Here is a 13,311-nt window from a genome sequence, read left to right as displayed (position 1 = left end):
GAATGTTTAGTAAATGTCACATTTACGGCTTTATAAATATGCCCCCTAATAATAAGATAAACTTGTATAGTATATACTGTACACATGTGCCGACTAATGCTTCTATTATGTTTTATATTTCAGCTTATTAAAGAAAATTGAGCGGGAAACATGGAGAGAAAGTGGTGTATCATTAATTGCCACTGTAACACGACTCATGGAGAGACTGCTGGACTACAGGTGAGTCTCACAAGAAAATCATAATTAGTGCTGGCAAACAGATGTAAAGAGAAAGAAACATTCTAGTATTCTGTGATGTGCTTGGAATCATTGTTAAACAGAAAAGCAGAATTTGTTTTTTTTGCCATTTTATATATTTTACATTTGGTTTAGACTGGGGTGCCTTGAGATTTTGCATACTTCTAAAAGGTGTTGTGACTGAAAAATAGTAGAGAAACACCAACTTAGGGACTCTGAAAGCCCTACTGTAAATGCCATATACAATTTTTCAGAAAGATCACATTTACAAATACCTGCCACACCAGCAACAACTTTTACAACATTCCTTATTAACAAAGGAAAGCAACAAAAAAGAAAACTGAAAAATCACAGACCACATTTATGGGATTCATTGCTTTGAATTCTTGATGACTATACAATACAAGGACAAAATGTCCTGCATATAGACTGCCTGTAGAATATACTTTAAAGTGGGTGGATAGTTGATAAAAAAAATCTTTGTTTATTTGTACATAGTAATGATTAAATGAAATATCATGCATATATGTGTGTATATATACACACACACTTTCTTTTTTTTAACACATTTCCAGTTGTAGTCACTTCATTATTTGTAGGTAAAAGTTTTGCTTATTTTAGCAGTCCTGCAGATTTAACAGTGATTGAATGCATATGCAACCTTCTATTAATAGAATAGGTAGGGGATGTTTTAGTGAAAGCAGGTGATGCTGTGTTCTTTGCTATTTTTAGTAAACATTTCCTAAAGGTGAAATTGCATGGTTTATCTTTGAAATATAGTGCCTTAGGATTGTCAGAAGGTTATATTTCCATTTACAGACATACTAATCGCTGGGATACATAACCTTATCAAAATAAATGTCTTCCTTTTTAATAGTAAGCATTTTGTATTTTAGGAATGACACACAAGTTAGCATAAGTCAGTGTGCAAAATCATGGTATTCCCCTAAATTTTGCTGTGAAGAATAATCATCTGCTTTTGCATTTTCAGGGACTGCATGAAGATTGGGGAAGTGGATGGGAAGAAGATTGGGTGCACTGTTAGTCTATTGGTAGGTTACATACTTTAAATTGGTCACTAGTTTGCAGCAATGATGTGATAATGAAAATGTTTCTCATTTAATTCCTAAAATGCTGTTTTGTTCCTCATTAAAATAAACGCAATGGCTGCAGTACAAATCTATTTAAGCAATAATGATGCAAAATTAGTGTTTCTTTCAGGTAAGGGAATAGCTCAAGCCTGTCTAGATTGTCATTGTAGCCCAGGTAATTACTTGTCAACAGAAAATTGAAAGCTGAAGGTTCTTACTATGCAGAGTATTCTGCTACATTCTCAAATCTGCTAAAAAGTTAACATGTGAGCTTGTCTAGAATCATGAGATGCACTTGCAGCAGTTGTGTTGGCAACATTATAACTTGACAGCTGATTGAGGCTTGTTTTATATATAGCTGTCAAGAAACATTTACCATAAGACCTTGGCGTCCTTTTAAATGCTTACGTCAGCATGTTATTACTAAAAGAACACTTCGGATAATTACAAAACTGTTCATTTTTAACACAGCAAATATGTTTGTTTCCTCTGGTTCATACAATGAGCAATGTTTTAATCTGAATATGTTTATAAATGAATTTCTACCATAGCTGCTTCATGCAGTGAAATAAGCTAGGCACTTTTGCTATACTGTACTGTATTGTCATTGTTGCACAATTTCAAGTACAGCCAAATGTTTCCAATGCAGTTCACTAGCAAAACTTGTGTGTGTTTATTACAGAATGTTAAGTGAACAAAGGATTTTCTCTAAGTGCTATAGAGCTGCATTCCTCACTAGCAAGGTTGTTGTAGTCCTATGAGGCAGTACGATATTGACAGTTTAAGGATAAAAAATGTAAATTTTGTGTTTTTAAGAGAATTTTGGTAGATCAATGGTCCCATCTGACTTTTAATATGCGAGTACATCTTATGTGCTATGTAACAGAGCCAAAGCCTGAGAATCTTGAGTATAACAGTTTCAATAATAAAATCTGCTAGAGCACTAGAACACTGCCCCTTCGCAAGCGTCCTAAAGTGCAATACGTGCGTCTTTGGATTGGCTGTTTAGGCACATGCATTGTATTTTAAAGAATGTAGAGAAGGTTGTACCAGAGCTTTTTTATTAAGAGATATTTTATGACAGGTCTATAGCACAGTGTTCCTTACTGTCAGGATGCATATTGTTTTAAGATGCTGCCTATCTCTTTAAGAGGATGATCACATAAAAGAACTGGTCTCTATTTTTTTATTTTATTTTTGTGAGAACAATGTTGCCAAACATTGTGGAGATGTCAATTAAAAAAAAAAAGCACTTAATGCTATTGCATTTGTTAAAAAGATATCACCAATGGTCAGGGCTTGAAAAATTTGGCGGTGTCTCACCAGTCAGTCAAAAATTTCACCTACTGCCAATGGTATTGTAATTTATATGCCTAGGTGTATAACTTAATGAAAGCTGTTTCTTTACAGAATTTTTATAAAACGGAGTTGAACAAAGAAGAGATGTATATACGATATATTCACAAACTGTATGACCTGCACATGAAAGCACAGAATTACACAGGTAAAACATGCACCTCATACCTCTTCATGATGTTAGGGACATAAATGTTAAATATATAAAGGTTTCATTTGAGTTGTCCTAAAAGTCTCAATCTCCTTGTTTATTGAACAGTCAGTCTAATGTGAGATGATCACATATACAAGGAGTTTAGTGTTGAAGGGTTCTGATTTGTGTTCATAAATGCCTATTATTGCTTTGATGAAGTGTATACCTTGAAGGTAGTGTATTGCCTAGCCTGAAATTAATTTGTAAGCTTTGCAGATCTGATAAGTGGATGTATGGCCTTGTTCTTTATATGCCTTTCAGGATGAGGAATGCTGAAAAGTTACTACTCTGAACAGTGGAAAGTTAAGCTAACCATACTCATCTAAATTATTTTTGTATAAATATTCAAACTTCCAAAATGGTCTTCCATTTAACAACCATTAATCAGTAAATATCAGGCTACCACCTATAAGGTAGTATTAGCTATACACTATTTAGGACATGGGGAATTTTGTTTCTAGTGACTTATAATCAAAACAGTGTTGAGACTTATGTATCTCCAATATCTGTACAATTTGTAAAAGTGGTAATGTATCTTGAAGTTAGGCACCATTCACACAGTTAAATGGGAGCAGCACTGAGTAAAAAGAAATAAAGTATGCAAAGAATACAAATCTGGCAATTATCTAAAAGTATGTGTTTGTAGATTGTCATTACTAAACATTTCTAAATGTGCCTTTAGTGTTATTTTGATAATATGGGTAAAGTTCCTCTTTAAATATTTGCCCAGGACCAGAGGTCCCCAGTTTGTGTCCTAGCAAGGATACTACCTGCATAGAGCTTGCATGTGCTCCCTGTTTATAGTTTTTGCTGGGAGTTCTGATTTAACTCCACGGCCTAAAAATTGAATAGTAGGTTAATTGGCTTTCGTCCATACTGGCAATACTGTGTGCATATGTTTGTGACTTTGATACAATCATTAGACTGTCAGCCTCTTGGGTTTCTGTGTTCACTGGCCCCACTCACATATATGTAGTCTGGTGCCATGTGTTAATGAAAATATTTAATGTATTTCCTTTTAGAAGTCCACTGTTTAATTGTAGATTTATGTACTTTACAGAGGCTGCCTACACCCTTCTATTGTATGATGAGTTACTGGAATGGTCTGATCGGCCACTTAGAGAGTTTCTTAACTATCCAATGCAAACAGAATGGCAAAGAAAAGAGTACTTACACATGACCATCATCCAGAATTTTGACAGAGGGAAAGTAAGGCAGCTAATATCTTGTGTTTGGATTTGTTATACCTTATGCAAGAAATTTTGTGTCAACTATGTTCTCACAATTTAGGAAAATGATGGCATGGACAATTATGTTTGCTTTTTTTCTATACATGATTTCTCTATGTTAGAATTTGTTAATCACAACTTCATTCTTAAAACACATTAGTTGTAATAATGTCAAAGCCACAGGTGCTGATGGAAAATCATGGCAGCTATAGGCCATTATTTGGGTAACTAAAGAGGGAGTAAGTAATACAATTTAGTTATGGATTTGATCATGTTTAATTAGGGCTTGGCTAAGTAATCGTGTTTAATCATTTAGCACAACTGTCAAAAGCAAGACATCTGTTTGTCAGCTAATTGCCATCCTCATCAGATTTGGCCACTACCAAGTATGGTCAAATCTGTTACAGATTGCAGATGTCGGGTAAGGCCAATCCGCAAGTGTGTGGTCAGCTCAGGTTTTCCTCCAACTTCAATATTTACGCTTGTTTTTTACCCACTCTGACATTGCTGCTTTTTATTGTGCCTCCTTCGCATTGTTTTTTATAATGAGGTAGAAGTAACCACTGAAATTCCTACTAACCGAAGGTGAAACAACCATTCTTGCACTGGCCCCATATGTATAATGTAAAAGAATGATGTTCTAGGCATAGAGCAGCTACCCAAATTCTTGTCCTGCCATGTATCATAGCCATTCACACCAATGTACTTTCTTGATGGTCTTTTTTTCTGCAGAGACCTATGTGCATTAGTTGAGGCAGTGCATTTGATTCAAACGGTATATCTGTATGTATGTTTATGGATCCGAAACTGACAATAGTTAGTATAAGAGAATATTAATTATTAATATTCTGTGTTAACTATATGTATTCACCTTAAAGTAAATCTAAGGCCTCCTGAAGATGTTAGTTGACTGGCTGGTATGCTGACTCAATGGCTTCAATACTTTGTCACTAACCAGAAACAATAATACATAGCAGGAAAGCCAGAGTAAAAGTCCTTATCTGCATGCTTGTCCTTGATTAGTGACTCCAAGGTTGCCAAATGAGAATTCAAGAATGGCAACCTCCAGGTTTTTCTTAAGGAAAGGTTTCTTTTAACAACAGGCATTTTGTTTTGTGAGAAATTCTGATCCCATTGTTTTTCAGAAAGTAGCCACTGTTTTAAGTTTGTGGTATGCGTGGTATATTTCTCTCAATACTACTTTTACATTTTATATATACTGTATTGAAAACTTCATTTGTGAGCAATACTCGAGGGTTTATATCTTTGAAGACATTGTAGCTTTTATGAGATACAGAACATATACCAAATGGTATGTCTGCAGCATTCACACATTGATTACAAATTTTATGGACCTTGTTTCTTTTTATATCTATGCACAGTGCTGGGAGAATGGAATAATACTCTGCAGGAAACTTGCTGAGCAGTATGAAAACTACTATGACTACAGGAATCTCAGCAAAATGAGGGTAAAGTAACAACAATAGTTACTATTATATAATAACAGCATACTTTAGAATAACTTAAGGGACTTGGGGGTTTAATAATGAGAAATTCATGGATGAACTCGGTTCCCAGCACCATGTAGCAAAACAATAGGGAGGAATCTTTCATCTGAAACTAGCCAGCTAACATAATTCAACCTGCTAAGTATAGCTCACTAATTCTGGTATTTTGGTATGGTTGATTTGCATTATTAAGGGATTCATTTTTAATACGTGAGGATAGAATTGATCCAGACAAGTTTGTAAATCCAGAGAATCCCTGTATAAATTGTGAGTCTGAGGTGAATGGATGGACCATTCAGGCGTATTTGAATTTTGGGCAACACATTTAGGAGTCACTCTGTCATTTTAATTCCTATTTTAGGGGGTACTCAATCAGTGTCTATACGTAGCTTAATTTTCTTTAGAGAAAAACAATAGTCATGCAAACATGAAATGCCTATCACCTTTTAATGACAACTTTGACAGGCTTAAACAATAAGCAGGTAATCCCTAACCACAGCAGAAGCAGATAAATTTGACTTGCCGCCATTGTAGCGCATGTCAGATAAGTTATAGCTGGTTAGCACAAAGATCAGCACATTCATGCTTATTGCGTATTGGCAAGCATGCATATTTGTGCACTGTGAGATAAAAAGGTATTGTAGGCATCAAAGTTCTGAAGTGCTGTCTAACATCATAGAGCATGTAAAATGTGCATTTTCATAGTTGTGTGGACCATTTTATGTCCTTTATGAAATCCCTCAACATTCTATTTTTTACCAGATGATGGAAGCATCTTTGTATGATAAAATAATGGACCAGCAGCGACTGGAGCCAGAGTTTTTCCGTGTTGGATTTTATGGGAAAAAATTCCCATTTTTCTTGAGAGTAAGTAGCATTTTTTTAAACATATCTGTTTTGTTATATGTATGCTCTTTGCTAAATATCTGGCTTAGTAATAATTAAAGATGATAAAATTACATTTACGTTAAATAAGAACTGTAAGGCCTCATTCACACCACTAACAACCAGCTGCCATACGCTCACCCGAAATGCACGTCGGTGCGGGTGTCCGTACTCGTACGCAGACAGGATGGATCCTGTCTGTGTCTGAGCAGGGACACCCGCACGGACGTGCAGTTCGGGTGAGCGTACGGTCGCATACTCTCATAGAGAAGAACAGGCTGCTGCATACAAATCACACGCAGCACCTGTCCTTCCCAGGAGTGGCCCGATACGGCCGTGCACGCATCACGGATCTGTACAGGCCGGCTGTTAGTCATGTGAATGAGGCCTTAGGAGAGGAAAGTGTACTCCTCCCAATAGTTCAATCTAAGATTGCACAGATAGTCTGGAAATGTTTATTAGATGTGGCAGTGTGTACCTGGCCAGTCAACAACATGTGTGAGTATCTGTGTGCTGCTCCTAGTAGCCCTTCTGCCCCATGGCATGGCCTATGTTTGCTCTATGGAAATTTGTCCAAGTTAAATATTTGTATGCTACTTTTAAACTGATCAATGGACACTACTTTGCTTCTTCCTGAAATACTAAAAAACATAACTTGTTGGTGATCCTTAAAGGCTGAAGGTGTACAGCGCTACCTTTTCACATGTTCACATTTTTTTTCTTAAAACTGTATATACTAGCCACAAAGAAAGTGTCACTAGCTCCTTATGTTATATAATTTAAAAATAATAATTCCCCTGCTCTACTTCCCTCTAATATTACCATCGTGCTTCTTTTACTTCAACCAGCAGCACCAACAGTATGTGAACCTTTATTCATAATTATTAATATCAGAGGAAAGAGCAAGAAAGAATGCAGAGAAAATTATGCACTCTTTGCCATCTGATTGGGTGCGGGTGGTGAAGGTGGGGACTAATGGCACCTGACAGGAATAACTTCAGGCATCTGGCCAAACATTACCCCGTGTATAAAAGGATTCAGGAGATTTATATGAAATATTGAGACCAAATTTACACTTTTCCAATATTGGAGATTTAGACCGAGTTATGGTTTTGGGTCTAGGTGTAATTTTACTGGAAATTGTCGGGGTGAGTTAGTAATATTATATCATATTGGAAAACCAAGGCTTATTTCAAATGGCCAACTGGTTTTAAGGACCTAACAGGTTATGGTTCAGGTGAGTAGAACTTCTTTTTTTTTTTAAGCACCTAGACAAAACAAGCAGTGCGGAGGTAGCTCCACTGCAAGGGTTGATAAAAGTTTTGCCCGGAGTTCTTCTTTAACTAATCTAGTAAACATCCTCTTAAGAGGACCTGTAGTTAATAATTACCTTAATTTACATTAAGCAGTCCTAAGGTCTAGAGTTGTATCTGATTTACTCAATCAAGCAGGCAGTAAAGGGGAGAGTAGGAAGTAATGACATCAGCTGAGCCTTAAAGCAAAACTGTGTTGCCTAAACCTATAACTGTAACAGGGCAGGCACGTAGCTGACAGCATAAGCTGTCAGCATGTGCCTTCTGTCTCTGACTCTGTGACCGGGCACCACTTGGAGCTCACTGCAGTTCCTCTTCCATGTAGTGGAAACAAGGCCCCTGCTACCATCCCACTATACAATGCCCAGTACCTGAATACAGCATTATTGCTGCTCTGGGTAAGGGGTTTGGCAGGGCTCTTGGCGGTGCTGGAGTGCAGTTACTGAGCCTGCATTAGAAAATTTGTGTTCACAGTGTATGCTGTCAACTATTGGCCTATGCTTCAATTTTGGTGGGTATAGGAAGCAAGAGGTGGTTCACTTTAATTTAAAATGAATGAAGACTCTGCCTCACTTGACCTGCTTTTTATATCTGATAGGTATATGTTTATGCTCTGTATCATACACCCATACCTAATGTCTGCATGATTAAAAAAAATAATGAACCCGATTGAATTTTAGTCCATGGAATAATGATGTAGAATGAATTACTGTATACATAACTGCTTTATTTTCATTCATAGCAGGCAGTGTAGTTGATATTCATGTTTAAACACTAAAAATGTATCTCATGACCAGAACAAAGAGTTTGTTTGTCGAGGCCATGACTACGAGAGATTGGAGGCTTTCCAGCAGCGCATGCTAACAGAATTCCCACATGCCATTGCAATGCAACATGCCAACCAACCCGATGAAACGATATTCCAAGCAGAAGCACAATGTATCCTTTCTACTGTGAACCTTAGGCATTGCAAGCCACTCCTGCTTTTTATTTATCCAGCACTGTTAAACCTGGAATTGGAGATCTTTGATTCCTACCTTGGATGTTGCTAGTGATTTCTGCAAATTCATGATATGTATAAATCGGTGATAATAACTGAGCCATGCTTGAGTCATGTTTTTACAATAAACATGTAAATAAAGAAAATTGCATGCCTGTTATAATTGCTGCTGTCAGGAATGTTTGTGTTTTTATATATACTGTTGATATTATAATAATCATTTAATACATGTATAAACAATACATGCCACCAGTTGCAAGTGCTTTATTTCTCACCTATTCTACCAGTTTTGATATAACTTCTGTGAACTGTGTAATATTTAACATTTCTACTGCCATTCTCATCAGTATTTCAACTGTTGGTTTCTTGCTCCCCTATACTAGGGAATTCCTGTATTCTGGTGCTACTTGCATGCATGCTTAGTAATGTATAAGTGTAACACATGCAGGTATTTATTATCTCTAAAACTGATCACTGTTTCTGCATGCACATCTCACACATATCAGCCATGTGCTTCTGCCTCTCATCCAGTAACTTGTCAAAACAGTAAAATGTAGAGGCTGTTTGAGTGATCACTGGAGAAATGCTTTCTCATGCCTGCAACAAACTGATGACGTGTTTCTCCTAGAATGAGCATCTCACACAGTCACTTGGCTGGTGCTCAAGGGCTGCTTTATAATGATAAAATGTGAAACTTGAAAAAAATAACTGTTACTGTATATTGTGACATGTCAGAAATGTAGGCGTGCAGACTTGTAAATTTACTTTAAACCTGTGTACCAAAATGCTATTTTTTAATACTCTATAAATATGTTGCCAATGCATATTTATTTAGGACTTAAAAATGCATTCCATCATAAGTTTCATATGAGAAGCATAGAAATCTTATTACATGTTCATTGTTTATAATTCTTTTGAACGTAGCATTGGCCATTACTCCAGCAGATGTGCTATTGAATCTTTCTGTAGTGATTGCATTTGTGTTGACCTTAATTCCAGTGCCTAGATTTACAGATATATGCAGTCACACCAATCCCTGAAAGCCAGGAGGTTCTTCAAAGAGAAGGTATTCCTGACAACATCAAAAGCTTTTACAAAGTAAATCATATCTGGAGGTTTCGGTATGATAGACCTTTTCACAAAGGCACCAAGGACAAGGAGAATGAATTCAAGGTATGGCTCAGAGTTTCCTATGCTGTATTAGAAGTGGTCAGTGGAATCAGTGCCATGTAGACAGTGTGTTTCTTGAACAGTGCACAGAGTGCACAGGAGGTCACATTTTCCTCTTTACACATTTCCTATTTCTGCTATTTAACACAACCGAATAGTGTGTTAGCAGAAATGACTACTTTGCATTTGAATATTCCCAGCACAGAGAGCGCGAGAGCTTTCAATTACATGTAGATGTTTATCATCCGGATGAAAATGGGGATGTGAATCCCTTGAAAAGACTCTTGTCCTCTGGAGATTTTTCAGAGCTAAAGATAGGTTCGTATTTGACAGGATCACTGCACAGAGCTGTGCACACAATTTAGTTTAAGACACAGCTCCAAGTGGGACAATGTAGGTTTTATTTTCAAACATACACATCCTTTCATTTAGAGAGATTTACAGGAAAAGAAAGAGCCATCAATTACTGAAGAACACCGGTTCTTCAGTTAAAAACATAAAATGCTGTATGTATGTTGTTTTACATTGAATGTTTAAAACATTCAAACTATTTCTATTGCCCTATTTAAATATAATAATTATTAATTTATACACAATTTTTTAGTGACCATATAAAGAGTATTTTTTCAATTACAGTATTGACCAATAAAAATTTCCTAAAAACAGATTTTAACTTTACAGTAGACTTGTGGGTTCAACTTTCTCAGTTAAGTTGCCCCAAGTAGTAAGAGAGGCATATCCAGGTGTTTGCAGGCATTTGCAAATTACTTACAGGGGGCCCTTGTGCCCCAAAAAACCCAGAGTTATTTAAAATGCAATAATCATGCCAGAGCCGGCATGGTTGCCATCAGGCCCTCTTCGTCTCACACTCATGCTTCCCTAATAGCCAGTGAGGCATTTAGTGACCAAAAGTCATCCCCTTTCACACTGTCTCAAAAACATGTGCTTAGTGAGAACAGGATCAGCACTGAGAGGGGCAGAGAAGTTATTTACAGGAAGTGGGTGCAGCTTCATGACCGAAGTCTGGGAAAAACAAAAGCTGCTGGATTATTTTCATCGATTTTGTTGGGCGATTTATTTTTTTTCGATTAATCAAGTAAAAAAAATCAAATACCATCCTGAATTGAAAATAAAACACACAAATGAAGTGTTACAAACATAAAGTTTACTTAAGAATGAAACAGCATGCACCGTTTTTTGCAATCACCCTGCACCGGAACTCAATACATTGCTGTATTGTGTGTTCCAGTGCAGGCGATCACACTGTGGATGGGAAGCACGTTTGGGGTGCCATTGAAATAAATGGCACTGCAACGCACCTCCCGCAGCTGAAATCGTCAGGCCAAAAATTACTTTTTTCCCCTTTTTATTTTTTTTTTTTAGAATTGTATTGTAAGCACTTGGCACTTGAATAGCTTCAGCCAGGGAATGACAGCTGTCAGCGGCAAGATTCTGCAGACGGCTGCTGAACTTAAATACAGCAGGTAGTGTGCTGAAGCAATAGCCAGTCTGCGTTTGGCCATTTCGAATTGCAATAGCAGGCTGGCTATCGCACCCACCACTGCTTGGTGTTCCCTCCTCCCAGCATTGAGGAGAGAGTTAGGGGATCCAACCAACTATTCGATAATGAAAATAGTTGACAACTGTTCTCATTATCGATTCTTTTCGATTAGTTGGTTGCAGCCCTAGTTGCTGGCCATAATGTGCAGCTCCACCTACTGCATGACAAGTTCTGGCCCTCTGATCCACTAATGTTATTTCCAAGGTGGGTATGGAATGTTATGGGCTGATATCTCAAAACGTTGTGATGTACATGACATACTCCAATCTGACCCCATTTTGGACACTTGACATTGTTACATACTGCTCATTGCATCAGTGTTATGCTCTCCATTATTACTCCATACTGCTAACCATCACATTATTGACATGTTAATAGGCAGTAGTACCACTGGGACCACCAAACTTCCCTCTACTAACTGAACAGGCAAAATATTTAAACTGTTGTTGGAATTCATTTTTCAATATAGCATTACAGTTTCAGCAAATTAACAATATTGTCCTTGTAAAAAAAAGTTTTATCCATATCATATGTTATCAAAATGATTTTGTCTGTCAGAGTCTTTGGGTTGAAAGAACAGCTTTGACGTTGGTGCAGAGTTTGCCTGGTATATCGCGATGGTTCGAAGTTGAAAAACGTGAAGTGGTAAGATGCCTGATGTCTATGCAGTTAGATAAGCGATTATTTAACAAATGTTAATTCTATAATTTGTCTGAGTGCTTGTAATCTAAACATGTTTTAACTGACATTATACAATGATTACATCAGTATTGGAGCCCACTAATACCATTTAAAACGATCCTGCAAATGTTAGTTTGCTAGTTGTAGGCTTCCACAGGTACACTCAGAAAATCAAGTTAAATTGAATCTTAAAGTGGATTCAGTAACTTCCTTTAAGGAACATCTGGCACATTTATGTTCCTGTTTTATCCAATCATACCCAAGAGGTAGTAGTCTAAAGCTATCCATCTGTTACAGCTCCATGAAGTAATGCTAGAGTATTAGCACTCTGCAGCACCAGGTTTGTAACTATAACTAAAGCAGCTGAAGGGGCACTTTTTTACCATGTTATCCTTAGCTCTTGAACTGTTTTTTTTTACTCTGTATTATATGATTTTTTTTACTTTACAACCCAAAATTCTTCTTAGGACTCAAATAAGAACCTGTCCACACTAAGATAAATAATGAATTTCATACAGAGCCATCTAAATAGGAAGGCAAGGGAGGCAAGAGTTACTCATCTGACTGTACATTTGTGTAGCTTGATCTGTTGACATTTATTTTTTGGGCAAGGCAGGAAAGACTAGTCTGGAAAACATGGAAAGGAGCCTGGCTAACATATACACAGTAGATGCTTGGATCAGGAAGCTCTTGTAACTACTTTGTGACAGGGCACTGCATATAGGTTTTTAGAACTGGCCCCACTTGGAGTGAGTTTTGATGAATTGAATACGGACCAACACTGCAAAACCATGTTACTTTAATTGGTGGACTACTACATGTACAAGTGCTAGCATAGATCATTCTGTCAAATTGTTTAGTTTACCAAATGGTTTTTATGATGTAAACTGGAGTTAGGGGGCTTAATTAGGTTGTACTTAGTTTATTTCACCTAAGATTATTTGCATATGCATGCATTTTATCTGTGTTCTATTGTAAGTATACTGCATACATAAAAAGTCAATTTGGTCATTCATTATGAAAATGGAAACAAAAGTCTTAATGTTACACTATGAAGAGAGTATATTATTTAGTAACCATCCAGATC

The 13,311-nt window shown here is 36.9% G+C and overlaps 1 protein-coding gene across 1 annotated transcript in view; it reads left to right on the top strand.

The window, feature by feature from the left end:
- DOCK4 (dedicator of cytokinesis 4) overlaps positions 1-13,311 on the top strand; it is a 263,370-nt gene that overhangs the window by 220,965 nt on the left and 29,094 nt on the right. Inside the window, exons 33-41 of the mRNA XM_018561382.1 lie at positions 124-219; positions 1,229-1,289; positions 2,739-2,832; positions 3,938-4,086; positions 5,489-5,575; positions 6,377-6,481; positions 8,610-8,751; positions 9,819-9,985; positions 12,102-12,188. Of these exons, the coding sequence (XP_018416884.1) occupies positions 124-219; positions 1,229-1,289; positions 2,739-2,832; positions 3,938-4,086; positions 5,489-5,575; positions 6,377-6,481; positions 8,610-8,751; positions 9,819-9,985; positions 12,102-12,188 (988 nt within the window). The remainder of the gene's footprint in view (positions 1-123; positions 220-1,228; positions 1,290-2,738; positions 2,833-3,937; positions 4,087-5,488; positions 5,576-6,376; positions 6,482-8,609; positions 8,752-9,818; positions 9,986-12,101; positions 12,189-13,311) is intronic.

The sequence above is a fragment of the Nanorana parkeri genome, unplaced genomic scaffold (genome assembly GCF_000935625.1).
Source record: "Nanorana parkeri isolate BGI_ZX_2015 unplaced genomic scaffold, ASM93562v1 scaffold520, whole genome shotgun sequence".
NCBI classification, from domain to species: domain Eukaryota; kingdom Metazoa; phylum Chordata; class Amphibia; order Anura; family Dicroglossidae; genus Nanorana; species Nanorana parkeri.
The sequence above is the reverse complement of the archived record's forward strand: the minus strand, read 5'-3'. Positions and strand labels throughout refer to the sequence as shown.